Raw genomic sequence first — 22,071 nt, forward strand, 5'->3', positions numbered from 1 at the left:
CATTTTCATTTGTTGGTAAAATCTGAAGTCAGTTGTCAAGTCTCCAAATAGAGCAACATCCTGAAATCGTGTATATACACAGCCTCTCTAATGGTGCATTCTTAGAAGAGAGACGCAGTAAACTTGTTTTCTTTTTTATAATATAGACTTCTATGAAGTCGCTCCCCTTTATTTCGTGATGGTTCTTAGATGTACTTTAAAAGAGAAATTCACACTAGTCTCTTTGTTTAATGTGACAGTGTGAGAAAGTGATCTTTATTTGTTCAAACCCTCTGCATGTAGTCTGTGCTTAGGCTCCTTTAATGTGTTTGTCTGTGATTTCTAAATGCTAAACATGTAAACAGATGAATTGTCAATGTTAATTCTGTATCCTGTCACACAGCTGATCCTTCTTTCTGCCGTGTCTTCCCTTTTTATCTTTTTTTTGGTGCATTCATGTTGCAGTTGATAAAATTACGTGAAGAGGTAAGTATTTTCCAGTTCCTTTTTTTTCTCCTTAGTTCTGCTTTTTCTTATAAAATTTATTTTTAAATCCGAAGTGGATCTTGTATTCATTTTTCCAGGGAAGTGTTCCCTTGACCAAACTATTGACCTGACAACTTGAGAACTCTCCTCTGACATCTCCTAGAGCAACTGTGCTTCGTGCTTGGTGCGAGGCCCTCACTCATCTTTGCTGACATTAAGCGAAAATTAATATTTTAAAGCCAAAAAAACAAAAAAGAGAGGGACAATAGAGGCATATCTTAAAACTATGTAGAGTGTCATTGTTTGTGGGTGTTTCAGATTTGTTTATTTGTGTTCGTTTCTCAGTGAAGTTACTATGACTTTATTTTCTTTTCTGATCCTGGTTTACTTTACTGAGACACCACCCACCCCTGGACTGCAGGGTCCCACATAAGGTACCACGGGGAACTTGTGCACTGTAAATGCCCTTGCCCTTGTCCAGGACACCTGAGAGCAGCAATCTTGCTCCACTGTTGAGCACTTTCCTCTCTGTAGGAAACAGCTCCCAAAGGAGTTCTCCTTTTTCTGCCTGCTGCTCCAGCCTCTTCAGGGGCCTCATAAGTCCCTGCAGCAGTGCCTGTCACTGTGGCCAAATGATTCAGGGTGCTGCTGTTGTCTTCCACCAAGGCCAAACCCACCAAGGCTTCTATTCAACTTTTTATTTAGTAACGCTGAGTTCTGTTTTCCCACAAGGTCATAGAATAGTCCTCTTGCTCCCAGCAGTCACAGTTGTTTGGTTGAGCACACTGAGTGCAGCTTTTCCTGGGTGGTTCTGATGGTGAGCTGCTGTTCTGTGGGTGTTGGAGATGTTTCCTAAGCTTGTGAGCAGTGGTTGATTGAAATGCGGGAGTGAGCTCCTAGCTTAGCCAAAGTGACAGTGGCATGGGAGGGAGAAAGTATACCAATAGCCTCTTTACTTTGGGTTTGCCTTTTCCTTTCCAACATGGAAGTATGTGTATGTATGTATATACTAAATCAGTATAATTAGTTATACTATTGATTACTCTCTGAATGAGTGATGACATAAACATGATTTCCCGGGGAGGTGGACTATTTTGTGTATTTAGAGATCCTTACCCTTTGCTGAGGAATCTGAATGTTCAAAGGTTGATGAAGTTAACAATGATTTGAATGCACGTACACCCCCACCCCCCTCCCACACCAACCACATGCCAAGAAACTCCACAAAGCTCTTGTCCCTGAATCAACAGTGATCTGATGGCTAAAATTCCTGTGCTTTACAAAAACAAGTATAATATTAGCCAGATTTTTGTTACATTGTAGTGCAGGATCAGAGGAATTCTTAATTTTGAAAGCTGAAAATTATGTCCCCGTCTCTTTTGTAATTTATTATTGCTTGATAATTTCTCTTGTTTTTCTCTGTCAACAGTTGTGTGTGTTAGTACCATGGTTGATGTTTCTGAAGCTGTTCTGTGATGGAATTATTGTCAGTAGAATGAGATCATCCGGGTGATGGAATGATAATCTGAGGAATAGTGTTGTCTGTGTCTTTGATTTGGGTGCAGCACAAATACTTATGGATTAGGTGATGCTGAGCTTAAATGGAGATTGCTCAGAGGGGCTCTTCTCCCAGTCAGGAGTTGCTTGTGCTTATGCAGTGAATGTTACCCCAATTTTCACTTGCATCTCTTCTAAAAAGACAAGCACCTATCTGTTCCAAAACACCGTGTTTTGTTGTGTTTGGGAGCACAGAGTGCCCGTCCTTCTTCGTGATGCTCTTTTCAGGGTATGCTTGGAGGCAGGGTCTTAGCGGAGAGGGAGCTGATCTGGCGTTGGCTGTGTACACCGAGCTGTTGGAATCCTGCGTCCCCAGTATTTCCCCTTTCACAGCGCCTCCCACAAACTGAGCTCCTTCTGAAGGCTCCTGCACAGCTTCCCTCACCTGCTCTGCAAAGGTCCAAGAAGAGGATGAGAGCATGAGTCTGGGATGGGGTGTGGGGCACATGACAGCCTCTGTGCCGCTGAACTGCGTCTCCTTTCATTTACACGGCTGGGGCAGTGCACAGCTGAGGGGGTGATGTAAATGGTGCAGCTGTTAAAAGAATTTGACTTTAGTTTGACTTCAGTGAAGAAGTTTCAAAAAATGAAGGGAAACCCTGCTGGGAAGCTGCCCATAAACTGATCATCCTCTTGGGTGGAGATTTTCTCTGGTGGCCTGGGGAGAAACTCTCCAAAAGAAGCCATCACTTCCATTACTTCCGCCTGTGCAGTGTTTAATGTTCATTTGGACGTTCTGCTTCCCATGTAGCTCTGGAGCCTCCCCAATTGTCCCACGTTTAAACACTTTATTTCACACGTGTTTAGCTTTTGTTCATCCATCATATATAAGCATTGAGGAAGAGCCAACTCCAGTATAGTCTGTGATTTCTTTATTTCTATTAAGCTAAATGTCTTCTTTGAATTTAGGATTTTATACAATATGAAAATAAGCCCCAAATTGTCTTCCTCTGGACTAAAATTCAAAGTTACTCTTGCTTCTCAGATCAGATTGATATTTCTTTAGAGGATCACCAGTTTGAAGTCCTTTGTTTGGGTATAAAACAGTATGCGAAGGAGGAAAAAGCAGTTTTTACTGCCAGAATCTGTATATGAGGAGAATCAGAATTAAAGACACATTTTTGGCACGCTTTAGTAATAGGAAGTTTTATTTAGAAATAGCTGTGCCAAACACAGAGAACACCTGTGCTCTTCCTTTTCTCAGTTGCAGCCTTCAACAATTTTGCTTTTTGTGAAATAAGAAGCTCTTTTCTCCCTTCCTCCATTTTATTTATTTCGTTTATTTTTTCCAAAAGGAGGGGCAGCATTTCTCTTAATTTCTGCACTGTGCATCAGACAACTCTATTAATTATTATAGACTGCTCTTGCCGCCTCCTGACCTTCACATCAGGTCCTGTCTGTCTGTTCTAAAAGCATTGTTTTAATGATTCTTCCCCCCAACCCTTCCCCCAAAAAAATTTTCAAGGAAAGCTTTGATGTGGCTTTAGCTGCCTCTAACGTCTGGCCGCATCTCAGATGTGTCACCTATGCCGGGAGGGAATAAGGAAATCACGTTTTGAATGGTAATGATAACATACTAATCACTTCCTTTCTTTGAAGATGGAAGCGAGCTATTCTGTCAGCATCCCTGGCTGCTAGAGCTTGCAGGCACTGGTCTAGGTGTATTAGCTTAAGTGTGCATGTCAATACAGCTTGCATCTCCAAGATCCATGGGGGCTCATTAGAGCAAGGTAGATCATTTCACTCGACAGCCACTCAGATAATGCATGTGGCACCTCCTTTTTTATTATTATCAGAAAGCATTGCTTCAATTTTAAGTGACATCTGTCAACAACACAAAGTTATATAGTTATGGTTGCATGTTTTTCTTTTTCTTTGACCAGACACCAAAATTGATTATAGGGCAAGAGAAACTAATTTATACAAATATATATAGAGAGAGAGATATATAGATATATAGATGTGTGTATATATATATATGTGTGTGTGTATGTGTGTATAAACGCTGCCCACAACCAAATATGCAGGCACACATAATCATACATTTTTAGGTATCTAAACATATGTACATGTATACCACATGCATATACCAATTCATTCATAGACATGTCTAGCCTGTGAATCTATTTTGGTAACCTGAACATATGTGCTGTGGGATCAAAAACATAAGGTCTCAATGTAGAAAGGGAAGTTTAAAATATTGGAGTTCTCTAATTTGCTCATAAGATGTAATATGAAAAAGTTGTATATAATTTTATTCCATAGAGTAGATTGTGGTTTTAGTGCACAGTCCAAAGCGCTGTGTGTTAGCAGTCGACTTTAACTTAGTGTCGTATGTTTGGGGATAACGCGCAGGTCCCGTGTGTTCCCCTTGAGCTGGAAGTGCTGGTTAGCATTCTATCCCAGTAACACCCTTGTTCTGTGTGTCAGCGTCTACATTTCCAAACTAAGAAACATTCTCTTAAAAATAAAAAAGTTCTTGTTTAAAAAATTATGATTTGCAGAAATCAAAGGACCAGTGAGCATTGGAAATGATTGCGTTTTATAAAACTAAACACAAATAGGAATCACAGCACTGGGTCTCATCTGTGTTAAAACAGGAAAGATCCAGTTGGCCCTGCTCTTCATGCGCTTCTCAGTGGTGTGGAGGAAGATTTGCTGTGACCACTCACAACAAGGGGCTCCTTTAAAAACAAAAACAAATAAGTGGATGGTCTATCCATTGTTGTCTGTCCTCTGAACTGTCTGCTAAAATTTAACTATAATGGGTTGTGGATACCAGCCCCCGCAACACCCCATGTTAGGACATACAAAGGCATTATTTTTTAAAAAGGCAAAAAAAGAACCTTGTAGCCATCCGTCTGACTCCCCCTTCCTTTCAGAGGGCACATCTGCTGGATAACACGGAGAGGCTGGAAAGGTCATCGCGGAGACTAGAGGCTGGATACCAGATAGCAGTGGAGACCGGTAAGAATTCTGAAAGTGAGCAAATTGTCTTGCTTATGCACAGCGGTCTTCACAACACATGACATTTCAGCGAGACTTCAAAGGAGCAGCAGAGACAGCAGCCCGAGATGTGGTTTACATATTGGGGAGACAATTGGGAGCTTATTTGCGCTTATCTTTTTTCAAGTTAAAAGGCATGACATCTACCGAAAACCTTCCTGAGGTTTGAAAGTCTACATCTGAAAGCAGACGGGATACTTTGTCTAAATTCTACATTTGTCTTAATGTGCAGTTACACGTTGTCAGTTTACCCACCCGCAACGATGGCGAGTACACTGCAAAGCCTCGCTTGTTTGCGACGTAGGTTTTAGTCACACGTGTAAAAATTAACATTTTAATCAGTCTAAATGATAGGAACTAGGAACAAAGACTAATGATACCTGCTTGCTTGTTGTACTCTGTGTGGGAAGTGGCTTTCTACAGTGACTCTGTTTTATAAAAGCCACAAACAGACCCTCTAACAAGGTGTGAAAAATATCTAAAGAACAACAAAGATAATATTCACGATCATCTTATTACTGTTGATTTATACTGTTCAAATTTTGGTTTGAATTGACAGTAGTCATATTTCAAAGAAAACCATCCTAATTTTTCTAAGGCTAGTATATTTAAAGTAGAAGGTCTTTTTTTGTGTGAATAGTGAGTGTTTTTTAAACAGCAAGCATTATTAATACCTTGGTATTTACTAGTTTCTTATTACTGTAGCCACACTTTTTGTTTTCTAATCTATAAATTATCAATAATGTATAGTTTGAACTGTTCTTGCCCACCCTATAAACAACAAAAATATGTGATTAACAGAATTTTCCTGAAAAAATTAATTTAGCATTACCAAAATACCAATTTTTTGAAGAGTCCGTATAAAGAAAGTGTTCTAAGTATCTCTTTTATGAATGGCCAGTGTGCTTGCCCTGGCTTTGTGGCTGTCCTCGATTGGTTTATGTGCTGCATTCTAAAGAACCAAATAAGGAGATTGTACGTTTATTAATGATGAGGAAGCAGAAGAAAACCATCCACTTCCCAACTTTTAACAGTGTGGGATACTGCTTCCCTCGGGTTACTGTCAGCTGACTCTCTGCCCTGATGGCTCCCTTGGTTTGAGGCTCACCCTCAGAGCAGACTCTTGGGGGGAATATGAAGAGTAGAAGGAGCCACGTTCCAATTTTTACTTCTGTTTTTATGACTCTGAATGAATTATCTCATTTCCCCAAACCTGTTCATTCTCCAATAAAATAGAAGTAAATTGCACATCTGAAAATTCTTCACTTAGTAACATGCATTACTTTAGAGTATTTGATGTGCTATAATGTGTGTGTGTGTGTGTGTGTGTGTGTGTGTGTGTGTGTGTGTGTGTGTGTATAGATTATCGTGTGGCCGTTTGGTGATACAGAATTATGGAAAACATCTTTGTGAAAATTTGTATATGTTAAAGGAATAGAAGAGGGTGTGCTATTCTTGGGAACTGTGGCACTGTCTCTATTGGACTTTACATTCATTAGAGAAGGGCCTTCCTTGCCAAGCAGCCATTGATGAGCCTCTATGGATTGCGCTTGGGCTTAGGCATGCAGATTGTCTCGCAGTATCAATGATCTCAGGGTCTTGGATGACTGGGCCCTCTGGATTTTCATCTTCTCACATTACTGTCCATGTGGCTCTTTCCCAAAGCCAAAAGGTCATCAAGGAGGGTGGCCCATAGAAGGCCCGCATTGATCATGTTTGCAAGACAGTATGGGAGTTGATAGTTACTTCTTTTGATGTACAAGAAGTATCGTAGGCTTTAAAATTACATGAGTATATCCACATAAAGCTTGGGAACTTGGTGAATACTAAAGAATTAAGTCTGGGAGGAGAAACATAAATAAAAATTGGAACAGATGCACCCCAACCTGTGTTTGGACAAGCATCACCTCCCTAGTTCTTTTATTTGGGCAAGTTTGAAAGTGCAGTGGGAAGGAGAAGTAACTTCCGGTCTTTACAGTACACTGCAATAGGTACCACTGGCATGTTTCCTGAGTCCCTGCCAGCCTCACTGTGGTAATGCCAATAGCTCTGTGCCCTGACCATATGTAAGTTCTTAGTAGTCATCATTTCACTATGGGCAGTAGAAGAGCAGCACTTGCGAAGGAAAAAGGGTGTCATATAGCTTAGACTGGCCTAAAACTCACTGTACAGCTAAAAATAGCCTTGAACTTACAGCCCTCCCTGCCTCCACTTCTTAAGGGTTGGGGTTCTAGGTGCATCTCCCCAAACCTGGTTTATCTGGTACTTGAGATTGAAACCAAAGCATTGTGCATCCTAGACAAACACTCTTAGCAGCTCAAGCTGTGATGATCGACAGGCAGATACTCTACCACTGAGCAACATCCCTCCCTAAAACTTAGCACTGGGTTCCAAAGTGATGAGATGCAAGAAGACATGGACAAGGACAAATGCGCTTGTTATGAACACCAGCGCTTCCAGAGACATGGACTCATTTCCTAGCACCCACGTGCTAGCCTACAGCCATCTGCAACTCTGTTCCAGGGAATTCAGTGCCCTCTCCTGGCTTCCAGATACACCAGCCGCACTCAGTGCACAGACATGCATACAGGGAAAATGTCAAACTGTTTGACTGTTAAAATCGCACCTGGGAGGGCGTGCTTTCCAAGAACTGCTGTAGCCTGGAGCTGGCGCCATACTCAGAGGGTTTTAAAAAATGAGATCATAAGTAGAATATAATGGCTTCCCACAAATCATATTTTATTTAAGAAGCTAAATTTAAGAATGACATTTCATCTAAAATTATAGTTCTGCTCTATGAAGTTGAGCAAACAAAGACAGTGTAATGATGCCATCTAGGAGGTAGAAATTTGATGTATTCCTTTACTTGAAAGATGCTAAATGTGGCAACCCTCTTTGGGGCGTTCTGAAATATTTTTCATTGTTTTATATTTTCCCTGCCTGTATGTCTGTGCACTGAGTGCATGCTGGTGTCTCTGAAAGCCAGGAGAGGGCACTGAATTCCCTGGAACCAGAGTTGCAGGTGATGTGAGCTACCACAAGGTGCTAGGAAATGAATCCATGTCCTCTGGAAGAGCGGCCAATGCTCATAACTGCAGAACCATTGCTCTGACCCTCTCCGTCATGCTTTTAAAATTTACTTGAGCACAATAATCTAGGATCTATTGCCCGATGTACTTAATGAGCTGGGAGATTACCTTCATTGATCTAGGAACTATTGCCCAATGTTCTGAATGAGCTGGAAGATCACCTTCATTGGTACCTTCATTGTTCAGCTGTGTAGCCCTTAGAACCAGGTACCCATTCTATTGTGTGTGTTCTTGTGCTTGCCAGATGGACACTTGACACCAGACTCTTCCTATTACATAAGATGTTAGGAGATAAAATAAGATCCTCTTTATTTAAGTGCATAGAAACAAGAGAACACTATAAAATTTTATCATTAATAGATGGCCATCAGTTAAAAAAATAGTTAACTTTCAAGATAATTGGCAAAAGTTTTAAAAGATATTTGTAACATTTCTGTTCATGAACTTGACAGGATCCTCAAGAGAACAACATCTAGGATGGAATGGGCTAGGTTAGGGTGTGTGTTACATTAATCACTGGTTGCTTCCTAACAAATTACAAAATTCATCTTTGGAAAGATGAATTCATTTTAAAGTTATCTCCTGAAATGAGCAGATATTGTGTTTTCTAAAGCAGTCACCAAGCAGAGAGCATATCCATAGTATGTGATTATTTTAAGTATTGTTTACACCCCATAAGCATTGAATTCAATATCCATCATTCTGCTTTCCTGGATAAAGTGGTTGCCTTGAAAAGGACCTAAATTCAAAACCCTCAATCTGTGTTTGAAAATAAAACAAAAACGGGCAAGGTGGCACATACTTTTAATCCAAGTATTGGAGTGATGTGGAGAGAGGTAGATCCATGGGGCTTGCTGGTCTGACATCAAGGAAGACAATTAGCAGACACGTTCATAAACTTCTCTGGAAGTTGTCCTCGTGGACTAGATATGGTTCTGATTGCATGAAGCATTGGGTTGATGCAGTTTGGGGTGACGTCTGAGTTCTCATCCAGAACCTTTGAGGTGAAAGTGGCTCTCCCTTTCTCCAGTTACTACAGGTATGATTTCCAGCTGTGGCGATGTCCATTTGTTAGTGGTCAGCACTTCAGTGCTGGGTCATCTGCCTTTTCCTCTGAAGTTGTAATTCTCCTCCCCCCTTAAATTAAATATTCCCTGACTACAGTCAGCATGAAACCGTCAGAAGCCGTGGGATCAGTGACAGAGATGCAGGCCTTATGTAAACAGGTCTTTTAAGGACCAGTGACTGTTCCATCCTGATTTCTGCATGGGCACAGGCCACCTTCAGGGCATCCTGAAGCTGTAAGTTTTGGGTGTTCAATGGCTTATTTCTTAGATTATAATGAGATCTATTGGCTGACCTTGCTTTCATCCCCTCTTGGATTCCCAGATCCCGTGTGTTGACAATCTCTGTAGTTGCCAAGACTGCCTACTTGTGTACTGGCCTCTCATTCACTCTCTCATCTTTTCACCTGATGGTAGCCAAGAGGCTAAGAAGGGATAGCTACAAACCTCTTGACAAGGATGTGCGTCTGCCAGCCTTTGCCTGAGAACGAAGTGCTCTAAACCTTCACCCAGGGCCTTATGTGGGCGAGGGACACAATGCCTGATAAACATGCCACATGGGCCCCGTGACACCCTCGTTATTCTATAGCCATTGGTTCTTTGTTCCCACTTACTCCTTTTTGTAGAAGAGAAAGGAAGTTACAGAGAGGTGACTCGTTTTTCCACAGCTGTAAAGCTAGGCACAGTAACCAGATCATTTTATTCCACAATCAGGTATGGATGGTTTTACATGCCTAGATTTTCCAAACTGATTTGCTGTAGTCAAATTACATGGTTGTTCTCTCATCTGTTAATTTTCTTTTATTATAATTTATTTTAATAATATCCATTGAAACTGTGTGCCACATATTAAAGATACAGTAGTGAAAGGTACTTATTCTTAGATAGTTTATAAATAAGGTGGAGGTCAAGTAAAACAAGTCATTTTAAAAATGAATAAATAAATGGAATCGTAGTCAGGTGAGGTAAGCTGTGGAGGCTGACAAGAGCGAAGTGGCAAAGAGTGCAGATTCTGACGAAGACTGTTTGTGTCAGAGCAGAGGGTGCCTTCCAGAAAGGCAGCCGTGTATGTTTGCTGACTGTTAAATCGCATATGACAGTCTGGGGCAGATGGCTGCAGGAGCAAAGGACAGTGAGCACAAGGACTCTTAACTGTGCTGTTGGGTGTGAGCAGAGACACAACCCATGGCCCAGTAGAGGCTGAGGTGCACACGGGGAGGGGAATAGGGATGGAAGGTGTCTGGACTTTACTCTCAGTCGAAGGTGACGTCCATGGAGGGCTGTCGGCAGGCAAGTGCCTCTTCTATGAAGAAGAGGAATTGTAGAGTTAACACATGCACACTATATGGGATGATAAATGTCCCAGCGTGTGCGGATCTGACCTTGGTGGTATGGAATAGGATAATGCTCTTGTTTAGAAGCTGTATATTTTGTGGCATCTGTCAGATTGCTCCATAATTCTAGTTGCCCCAAGTCCTCCTTCTACCCCGCTGCCTCCGTCAGACATGCTTCCCTGTGCTCAGCACCACTTTACTTTATTTCCTTTAAAGCACACTTCAGAATTTCTTATATGCTAATTCAATAAGAAAATGAAATGATTGGCCATTCAGTGCTGTACACTGGAAACTTGGTTACATAAAAGAAAATATTTTTCTACCCAAGTTTTGTTATAGAATTGACCCAGCAGATTTGTCGTACCTCTGACTGAGGCTTTCCTTGGCACCCTGAAGTTCCGTGAACTTCACCTTCTTAGAAAAAGGAAAACCAGCTGGGCAGTGGCGACGCACGCCTTTAATCCCAGCACCTGGGAGGCAAAGACAGGCGAATCTCTGTGAGTTTGAGGCCAGCCTGGTCTACAGAGCGAGTTCCAGGACAGGCTCCAAAGCTACAGAGAAACCCTGTCTCAAAAAATAAAAAGAAACAAACAAATAAATAAAAACCAAGAAAAAGAAAGAAAAGGAAAAGGAAAACCAGCTGGGTGGTGGTGGTGGCACATATCTTTAATCTCAGCTTTAATCTCAGTACTCAGGAGGCCGAGACATTCAGATCTCTGTGAGTTTGAGGCCAATCTGGCCTACATAGTGAGTTCCGGGACAGCCAAAGCTACAAAGGGAAATCCTGTCTTGAAAAAGCAAAGCAAACAAACATCAAAAAAGGGGAGGGGAACTGTGGCCATTGTTTCAGTTTTCAGGTCTTGGTACCTTTTTTCTTTTCCTTCCCTTCCTCCTTTCCCCTCTCCTCCTCTCCCTTCCCTTTCCCTCCCCCCCCTCCTCCTCCTTCTCCTCCTCTTCTTCCTCCTCCTCCTCCTTCTTCCTCTTCTTCTTCTTTTTTCATGGCTGGGTTTCTCTATGTAACAGCCCTAACTGTTCTAGAACTAGCTCTGTAGACCAGACTGGCCTTGAACTCACAGAGATTCCACCTGTCTCTGTTTCCTGAGTGCTGGGATTAAAGGCTTTTGCCACCATAGCCTGGCTGAGAACTACTTCTTTAGGAGTAGAATCAAATTAAGGAAAGTTGGGTTCCTGGGGGTGTGTCTTGTGGGGTGGATTGGAGACCATAATCCCTGTCTCTCCTGCCCCATACCCCTGCTGTGATACCCTTCCTGGCCACAGGCGCATGGATGGATTAACTTTATCTCCTTACATGCTGATTATTGTGGGCATTTTGCAGCAGTGACGACAAGCCAACATCATTTGCTGTAGAGCACCTGGAAGCTGACATTTGCTCCCTAAGACTTTCGTGGGGTTCTGCAGAGAAGATGAAAGGGTCCGCTGCAACCCATCTGCCTTCTTGGGTTTGAACTTGCTCCATTGTGACTGCTCTGATCGACCCACTGCAAACCCATCAGCAATGTTAGCCAATTTAAGACGAGACAATTTAAGATTGAGACAAAATGTTTACCATACTTCAAGCCACTTTCATTGCCATTTAAATATTTTCCTCCATATTTACTAAAATTTTCTCCTACTTCTTCCACATATTCTCACTCTTTTCTTTTTCCATCTCATTCTCTCCCTTAAGAAATACGTTGTGTGATGTTTTACTCTTTTGGCTTTTTGAGGGGCCCACCTCCCATATAAATCCCATATGGGGGCATATTCTCAGTTATGACTATCCTGTCTTAGCTTGGCTTGTTTCTTGCTAGCTTTTCTTAAATTATCCCGACTACCTTTTGCCTCTGGGCTTTTATCTTTCTCTATTTCTATATACCTTTCTTTCCTTCTTACTCCCTGACTGTCTGAGTGGCTGGCCCCTGCTGGCCTCCTCTCCTTGTTATCTTGCTCCTTTTCTTCTTCATGTCTCCTTCGGTTTATTCTCTCTGCCTACGTGCCCCACCTATCTTTGCTCCTGCCTTGCTATTGGCTGCTCATCCCTTTACTGGGACCATCAGGTGTTTTAGTCAGGCAAAGAGTCACAGCTTCACAGAGTTAAACAAATGCAGCATAAACAAAAGCAAAACACCTTAAAGTCATACTCTACAACAGAAATATTTTTGAGTTGTTTACTGATATATATATTTACAATACAGTGTTTTCACTCAAACACATAAATCTTCACTTGTAGGCCAATGAACTCTTTCAGTGGATAAGGGCACATCTCACCACTTTGGGATCTGAGTTACATCCCAGAACCCACATGGTAGAGGGTAAGAACTAGCTCTCCCCAATTATCTTTTGTCCTCAAAATGCTTGCTGTGGCATGTACTCTCCCAATAAGTAAATGTAAAGAAATGTTTAGTAAATAATCAAATATACCCACTTGCTATCTATAGAAAAGGTTAATTGGTAAAATAAAGCATAATGATAGGAAACAATTCATGAAGCCATTTTAATAGACTTTTTTAAGTTAGTTAGCAGCAAAGCCAGTACCTCCTGCAGGAAGTTCAGAATGTGGACCCCGCCCCCCATCATACTGATTAGGTACTTGATAAGACCTTGGAATTTAGAGCCAGAGGTACATCACCTGTGGTCCTGCCTCAGCATCACTGTCAGTTGGTAAAGGGGTGATCTCTGATTCTCTAGTGTTGGTAAGAATGTAAGATGTGAAAGGCAAATGCTGCATTTCTTATTCGTCAAACTTTCCTTGAGACTTACAGGGCACAAGGCATGTCCAGCATCCCAGTCCTGGCTTGTCTGAGTAGAGGGTATTACGTCTGGCTCCAAGTATTGGCCTAGGTCACTTGATTTAAGCACAGGTTTTGTAAAGCAGAAAGCCATCTCTCATGTCCAAATTATTGCAGAAATAGCACATTAATAATTAATGCTGTTCTGTAGGTGAGAACAGAGAATAGGATTCTACAGCTAGGTTGTTAGTAGCCATTTGTTCTAGCCAACTATGCATGTTTTCAATAGACAGGAAAAGAAACCCTTGATGCAGAAAGTTGTCTGTTGAGAAAGGTCCTCAGTTTGCTACCGTGGAGGACAGAGTGTTTTCAGAACCCTAAGAACATTGCTGCTGAAATTGGTTATTTTATTCCTTAATGCTGAGAAGCATATTGCTTGTTGCTATATTGTAAGTTTTTATAAGTCTACCCAATTGTAAAACCAAACAACCAAAAAAATTATTTTAAAATTTATATTAATCAGCGACTTTATAATTTACCAACTGTCAAAGTCTCCCACGTCTACAAGCTGGGACTAGCTGAGGGAAGGACAGAGGAGGCTGTCATTTGGAGCAGTGCCCTGAAATTTATTTTGCAAAGATTCTCTGCGATATTGGAGAGCTCCGTAATGGTAGAAAACGGATGTCATTTGAACCCCATTTGGAAAATCTTCTCCTTAGGTGGTCCAAGCAAATTCATAGCATCCATTTGTGATCCGTTCAAAAGCACTGTGCTTGTTTTTAAAGGTACCCTACCTCATAATGTCTCTCACTTTAAGATACACACGAAACCATCCTTATTCCTTGCGTCTGTGACCTGAGAAAAACCAAAGCAGATGGTGACAGTGCCAGTTTGCTTTCGGATAGAACGCGAAGGGTGGTTAAGCTTATGACCTTGTTGTGCAATTCTTGTACAAAAGTTTCTTTAGGTTGTCTTTTTTCATCAGGTTTATTTTCTCTCTGCATCCAGCTCTAGTACCCCAGAAGTTTCCTTTTCAGCTGTGTTTATGTGTTTAACAGAATTTTCTGAGGTGGCTGCTTCAGAATTTTCACAGCGTGGGCTGGCATTGGTCTACGACTTTATGTATGACTTCCATGGCTTGATGGGCCTGAGCTTTCAAAACGGCTTTGTGTGTGTGCTCCACATTTGAAGCTTTCCTCTGTATTTCCTGTTGGGCTACAATGTTTTCCAACGTGGCCGCAAGAGAACAAAGTTAACATTTAAAAAAAACTTTTTTATTGAAGGATACATCTTTCCAAGTAAAGTCCTTATCAAAGAGGCTGTCGTGGTGGGCCCGCATTCACGCACAGCACTGTGTTGCCCCTTTGCGTCTTAAGATATAAAGTCTAAGTCATAGTTAAATAAATACCTGTTTATTTAAAGAAAGGAAGAAACTGCTCTCCAGCCAGACAAAGAGGAAGCCTCTAGGAACTGTTGTTGCTGGGTAACCCTGCCACCTCCCTCCACACTCCCCGTGTCTTGAGTGATGGTAGAAACTTCCAGATCTACACTGAGAAAACATCTCCACAGTATAGCAGATCTTTCTCATTTCCATTTCGAAAGTTACTCACCGGCGGCACACAGACAGCACTGACACGGAAACAGACCGCAGTAGGACCTTAACATTTATTTAGCAGTTTGGGACCCCTAAGATATTTTAATGGAGTTTGTTAGACACCCACTGGGTTTTGGTTCATCTCTAATATAGCAAGGAAAATGCTGGTTAAGTTAATGCTATTAGCCACATTGGCACTTGGAAGTGAAATAGAGGAGAAACTTAACCTACTATAAAGGGAAGTTGATTTGTCTTCCAGGAAGGAGCAGGTGCCGGCTCTGCTTGGGGACCGAGGATACAAAGTCCATTAGTAAACTCCTGAAGTAGCTTTTGGGGTTCAAAAAGCAGCAAGCGTTTACACCTGTTATTTCATGATATCAGTCAACTGATTAACTTACCTAATATGGAAATTATTGGATCAGATTGAGTATACTGGTTTCTAACTGCTTCCCCAGCAGCTATCCCTTTTGCCAACTGGAAGGGATATTAAGTTTTAACTGGGCTTCATGAGGAAATGACGTTCTGTTCCTCTTTCCCATCGGCTTGTCTTTGAATGATCTGTAATTTTCAGTGTTCTATACAGATCTGTTTATGATAAAGACCTGTAATTAAAACAAACAACCCATCCGTCCTGAGAGGTGTGCACAGTATACACACTAGTAACGAGAGGTCTCACAGTATAGAGTACACACTAGTAACGAGAGGACACACTAGTTTGTCTGATGGGGTGGGGGTTGTTAGCAGAAGACTCTTAGAAAGTCATTCTGATTTTTCATGTGGGCAAGTTAAAGAAACTGACTGGAATGACTTTGTTAATATGAAAAGGATACCTTTAAAAAAGCCCCAACACCGTCTCTAGAAGTTAGTGTGAAGATGGACCAAATGTCTTACTGCCTCACTGGCATTGCCTGCCAGCTGTGACTGTTCCCTAACAATGAATCCCCTCATCTTTATTGCTGTGTGCATGGTACGGTGTTTCATTTTTCTTCCTACTTGGACTTCCTGTAGAATGCACACCCCATATAGTTCTTTACATTCCTACTGTTGCGAGAACAAGTACGTCTTTCTGTTCTCCCCTTTGTTAACGGTAAACCTTGTGGAGCAGCAGCTCTTTCGTGCCCTCCGCAAGTTGCCAGACTCTGCTCAAATTAAACACGGTAAGATTATCAGCAGGTTACAAAGGTGCGAGGATCTTTCTCTTCCAAAGTTTTGTATAGCGTTGTCTTGATCTGAAAAATGCTAACAAAATCAGAAAAGCTAATCGCCTCACGCCTGCCTCTTGTAAATTGGGAGTTCTGTGTCTTCCACATGAGAAGTGGGGCAAATAACATGGACTGTTTTCATTCTCCTTTGAGGATTAAAGTTGTGCATGTAGGACGCGTGGGACTTACTTCCATGTGAGGTTACATCGCTTGCCTTCCCCTAGAGGAGAACAAGGTGCAGTGTGCACTGAACTTTGCAGCTACAGCCTTGCGTCTTAATAGCTGAGACGGAACAATTTCCTTAGCCCTTTCTGGTTCTTTCCTTAGTATATGAATCAGCTTTTCAGGCCCTATGTGGAGGCTGCTGTTAGAGGCGGAGAAGGTAAACGCTAGACCACCAGCACAGGTACTCAGCAAACATTTTCACTTGTGCCACCTTCAGAGTAGCTCTAAGGGCCGTGACAGACAGACTGTAGTCATCCCAGTGCCTTGATACAGTGCTGTTTATTTCTTTTTCTCGGAGAAATCCATTGTAGTTGTTCCAAGTGAGCAGACGGCCTTCCTTATAGTGGTTCAGAACCCAAGTTTCTCCTACCTATCTCTGCCCTGCCTCAGCAAACCAGCAGTAAAGGCAAGAGAATGAAGAGGGCACATGGACTCTGTCCCATAGCTCCCTGGCAATGGTTCCCTGGCATAATGGTGCCCAAAGCAGCTAGGAGTGTAGAAAAGTCCATGTTCTTACCTACTATTACTGTTACATAGTAAGAGGAGGAAAAATTTAGATGGAGTTGACCCACTCCAGCCATGCTATTTATTTCTTACTTAATTCGCTGCCTTACGAGCACTTGTTAAGCCCTACCTACTAGGAGTGCAGGGCGGAAGGGAGGAAGTAGACAGATGACAGCCCGTTTGTGTGGTTGGAGGTTTTCTAGCATCTATGACAAACAAGGCTTTAACACCTGCTGTCTAGATGACGTTACTGGCTGCATTAAGGCTTCCAGTCTTGTTTGCTTTTCTTTCTACCAGTCACTTCTATTTATTCTCTGCTCACATTTGTTTATAGTCCTTGGGTCTATAACAAAAGATAGTTCTTCTGCAGGCATTTTTGTCTAACTGTTGGCAATAGATAAACTACAAATTTACATTCCATGTCTAAAGTATGTGTGTAGTCCATCTCAAGCTGTCACAGAAAGAGCATGAGACAGGATAGCTAAGAGAAATCCATTACCCTTGACGGGGTCCTGAACAGGAAAAGGATATTAGTTAAAAACTAAGGACACAACTATACCATACTGATTTCAGGTAATAAAAGATAGACCAGGGGCTGCAGAGATGGGACGGTTGGCAAAGTGTTTATTGCACAAGAAGAAAGTCCTGAATCCAGTGAATAGAACCCTCACCAAAAGCCAGGTGTGATGGTATGCCTTTGTAATACTAGCACGAGAAAGCAGAGACACACAGGCCCTGGAGACTCTCTGGCCTGCCAGCCTAGCCTAGTCTGAGAGGTCTTTGCAGTAAGAAGCCTGTCTTTAAAATAAAGAAAAGTGATGACATTTCTGGGGATGACCTGAGGATGTCTCTGGCTGCTACATGGATGATATACTCATATCCATAGATGCATGCATCCACACAGGCACACGCACGTGCATGCGCACCATACACGGACTGGAAAGCCCACTCGGGGAGAATTATTGCACATCCTAGTTTTTCAGATAGATTCTGTTTGTCAGTATGAGTTATTATTTTGGTTCCCTTTGGTGAACTGCCCAACTCACAGTTCTTCAGGTGCTGCAGCTGAAGATCAGTGTCTCAAACTCCAGGACCAGGTCCCTACAGACTTCCTCTACATATGTAGCTTCTTTGCCCTGTTTCTTTTGAGCTTTCTGTCATGATGATGATGACTTACCGGTTTCTGCAAACACAGTGTGCCTATCTCCACAGTGTTTCTGTGGAGAAGCAGAGGCGCTCCATAGCAGAAGTGTTGAAAGTTGAGATCTTGTATTGATCTTGCTAGGTATTAACTTTGTGATCAATAAAGAGCTGTTATTGGCCTCAAACAAAAGCCAATGCCTGCTCATCAATTGGAGGCTTGTAAAATATCCCTCATTTCTTCTTAATTATTGTCCTAATTATTTCAACATCTTTTACAAATTGCTTTCTGTTTCTGTTGGAGCTCACCCTCTCTAGGTCAACATTTTAGTTTTGGGAGTGTAAAGAATGATTGTTCTGCAAAGAGGTCATTCAAGCTGGCCAAAATTCATGCTATTCGTGAAAATGAAATATACTTTGTTGCATGTTATTTAATTTAGCAATTAACATTCTAGAAACCATTTAAAGGCATTCCAGCTGTATGTGAGAAATTACGTTATTTTCACCATATGATCTGAAGGGGTCTCAGTGCTGCCTTGTTCTTCCTTGTACAAATGCTGCAGCAATGTAAACAAATGCTTAGCACACACTTTAATAAACACTTTAATAGTTCTTGTGGTGGTGTCTTAGGGATGTATGCGTCAAGTTTCATTAAGTATCTACGTTGTATATTTTGGTTGCTTTTCAAATAATCCTTGTTTTGTGTCTAATATAGAAACGTCACATTTCACATAACTTGAAATGTCTTAGAATTGCCTACTGCCAAAATGCAAATCTCAGAACCAAAGTTCTGCTGCTGCGCGACTCTGCTGTTTCAGCTCTGAAGACCTTGCCAGTGATGCAGTGTCAGTTTGGCCTTATTGTGGAACAGCTCTGAGAGAAGGAGAGGGTCTTAGTCTGGTCCAGACAGTCTCGTAGAATTTCACAATTCATTAGGCAGCATGTGGTTTTGCTTTTTTTTAAATTATGTAATGATTTTGGTAAAGAATTCGAATTTTCACAAAAATTCTTCAGGTATTTGCAACATTAAAAACCAGTGCAGTTTCAGTCTTGAGCAATAGAATTCCTTTTGTAACACTAATAGTAAAAGCCCAGAGACAGATTTTGGGGTTCAAGCCAAAGATCAGAAAAGCAAAGCAACCAACCACTAGAGAGACCTTTTACCTCTACCAGTGCTCAGACCAAAGGGTTGATCCTCAGACTGCCTAGACTGCACTGTGTCTCCACCAAACATCAGACTCCACAGTCCAGTGAGCTCCTGTCTCCTCCCCTTTATATTCCTCTCTCTGCCCAGCCACACCACTCCTGTCTCCACATCACTGGTGCTGGAATTAAAGGTGTGAACCACCACCACCTGGTTCTGTTTCCGGATCTCTCTGGTGTAGCTCAGGGTAGCCTTAAACTCACAGAATTCCACTTGCCTGAGTCCTGGGATTAAAGGTGTGTGCCACCACTTCCTGGCCTCTAGTGGCTTAGCTTTGCACTCTGATTTTCTGGCAAGATTTATTTATTAAAACACAAAACATCACTACAACTTTGTTTGTTACTCTATAATTTAGTCCATTGTCATAGAGAGCATACTTTTTAAAAAAGGTTCTCTTTGAGAAATGAATGGTTTATAAAACATAGCATCATAGACCCAGAGGGCCTGTTGAGACAGACTGTTGTTAATTTGTTCTTCCCCCGTTTGCGTCGTCCACACGTGTGGGTAAGGTGAGAGCAGCGGCAGGGCCGGTGGACCACAAACCTGCAGGCAGTTTACGCAGGAAGCTGTCCTGATACGTCATCCCATTCACCAGTATTGCTTTCCTTTTTACTGAAAATCTTTCAAATATTCACCATACTGAGATATTTATGATTTGAATAAAATACCTCTGTTTGTCACAAATTTTTATATTAAGTGTTTTGTTTCCTAACTTTTAAAAGAAATCTTTCCACAAAGGGCCCTGATACTCAAAGAGTCTTATTTTTATACATGTTATTAATAGCCTATTTTACTTGCTCCCCTAGGATATAAAGTTTTGACAATTACAATATTTCAGCCTTCCAATATGATAAAATTGATATGTTTGGGGTCTTACTACTCAAGAAATAATCATCACCATTCAGGACATTGCATGGAGTGTGTAACTTAGCCAGTTTCATTTTTCCTCTGCTAGGAGATTAGTGGAAAATAAGCTCTGAAAATTAAATTTTATTGCAAAATTATCTTCCGGTGTTCAGCAGTAGAGATAATACAGAGTGATAAGGCTGGAGTGGATTTTGTGTAAAGCAATTATAGCGCAGAGAGTAAGTCAGAGAGGAAGGTGCGCTCAAGGTTTCCTGCAATCTGTAAAAGACTTCATTTGTAAGTCAGAGAGGAAGGTGCGCTCAAGGTTTCCTGTAATCTGTAAAAGACTTCATTTGGGAATGTGTCGACAATTGTTGCATTTTATGCAGGTGATTATAACACTTCAGATACATTACAGTTTGAAAATAGCATTTCTGAATGCTCCAAGAATCACTTTCTCGTGACAGTTTGTGTCTATCAGGTATTTGTGCATACATAGCCAAATATGTGGTCATATTTAGACAGCTGTTAGCACCTCAGTGCTTCCCAGCACTGGCCTCTCCTCCGTGTGCTGCACCCTAAGAGTCCAGCTCTGTCCTCAGATAACTGTGTAGGACAGGGAGAGTGAAGATGCCCGCTGTGTCCATGGCTCTCTCCCCGCACACTTGAGATCAACCGTCTGGCTCAGGGCTCCATCACATGTTGATGCCTCACGAGCAAAGTTTTGATTTTATATAGCAATCACAAAGCAATAATGAAAACCACATTGTTCTTGGGTCAGGTGCAAAGTCGTTGGTTTGAGAGGGCCATCCACAAATCATCTCAAAGAAGAAAATGCTGTGTGTCTATCTAATCCTCCCTCCCTCCAACCTGTGTGCATTGCTCAGCGTTGTGCTCTCGGTCCCCATCAGTCAGCTGGGACGTCAGCGAAGGTCTAGGGTGAGGAGGCCTGTGTCCCAGCGGAGGCGGGGAGAGCACAGTGTGGGCTGTGAGCTGTGGAGCTCCATCCCAAGGACCTGACAGGCTGACACTGGTGCACAGCAGAAATTATTAAACAGATATGTTTGTTTCCTAATGTGCAGAGGATCTTCTCATCCTTTAATTGAAAAAAAAATCCCATTAATAAAGTCACTTAAAAGAAAACTGGTGTTTCAGAAGAAGTCGCTTTCTGCTTCATACAGAGAGCTTGGGAAAGATAGCTTATTGATTCCATGTACACAAATACTTATCATAGACTGATTGTGTAGCCATTACTTTAGGCAATTCATCCAGTTAAATTGCCTCCACAGCCATCGTGAATGAAGACTATAGAGATTTATCAAGATGAAAATACCCCATTAAGAATTGATTTCAACCAGCTTAAAGAAGCAGAGGCTGAGGCCTGACCCGTGAGGCTCTGGCTACTAAAAGTTCACTTGGTGCTGGGCATAGACCCGCACCACAGGCCCCAACTTTATTAGTGTCGAGATAAGCTGATTAGGTCTTGTCACTCAAAAGTGCCCATATCTCGATTGAGAGACACACACTCTCTCAATTTTTCTTTAAGCATTGAAGCAGGCAACAAAGAAAGAGATGTGTGGTATGCATCCCCACGGTTGTCACCAGGCAGGGCGCGAGGGTCCTGTGATGGTGTGATGACTGTATTAAAGAGTACATCAATTTGTTTTAAAGTGTTTTGATTTTTTATGGTGGCATTAAGAGAGGGAACATTGTGGTTGCAGCTTTACTAGAAAGCAAAGAGTTCTAGAAGGAGGGGGAAAAAGTGTCTCTTTGAAGCCTACCAGGGCTTTGAATCTTGCTGTGCCAATGGGCGCCTAAGTACTCCTGTAACTGGCAACCTCAGATCCACCATCAGCTTAGGAACTACCGTCCTCCAAATTATTCATTTAAAGGAATGGAGGGGGACTGTAAATTGACCTAAGCCAATTTGATGATTATTGAGCACAATTTAAAATTTATTATTACATGACTTTATGTTTTGGTTACCAGTTATGTGGATATACAGATTTGATTATAAAGAACAGAGGCACTTCTAAATCTCCAAGTACAGACTGGTAACATTGTTCCATTTCATTGTTTTACGCACAGTGATGAGCACCTTACCCTGTATAC

General features: G+C 41.8%; 1 protein-coding gene across 4 annotated transcripts in view; it reads left to right on the top strand.

Moving 5' to 3' along the window:
* The window catches only part of Vti1a (vesicle transport through interaction with t-SNAREs 1A), a 345,424-nt gene that overhangs the window by 96,238 nt on the left and 227,115 nt on the right, over window positions 1-22,071 (top strand). For 2 of the 4 annotated variants that reach the window (XM_075974426.1, XM_075974424.1), the window contains exons 5-6: window positions 445-465; window positions 4,905-4,989. In XM_075974426.1, coding sequence (XP_075830541.1) covers window positions 445-465; window positions 4,905-4,989 — 106 coding nt within the window. The remainder of the gene's footprint in view (window positions 1-444; window positions 466-4,904; window positions 4,990-22,071) is intronic. The other 2 variants (XM_075974427.1, XM_075974425.1) reach the window with 1 other exon arrangement.

Source organism: Microtus pennsylvanicus, chromosome 5 (genome assembly GCF_037038515.1).
Source record: "Microtus pennsylvanicus isolate mMicPen1 chromosome 5, mMicPen1.hap1, whole genome shotgun sequence".
Taxonomy (NCBI): Eukaryota; Metazoa; Chordata; class Mammalia; order Rodentia; family Cricetidae; genus Microtus; species Microtus pennsylvanicus.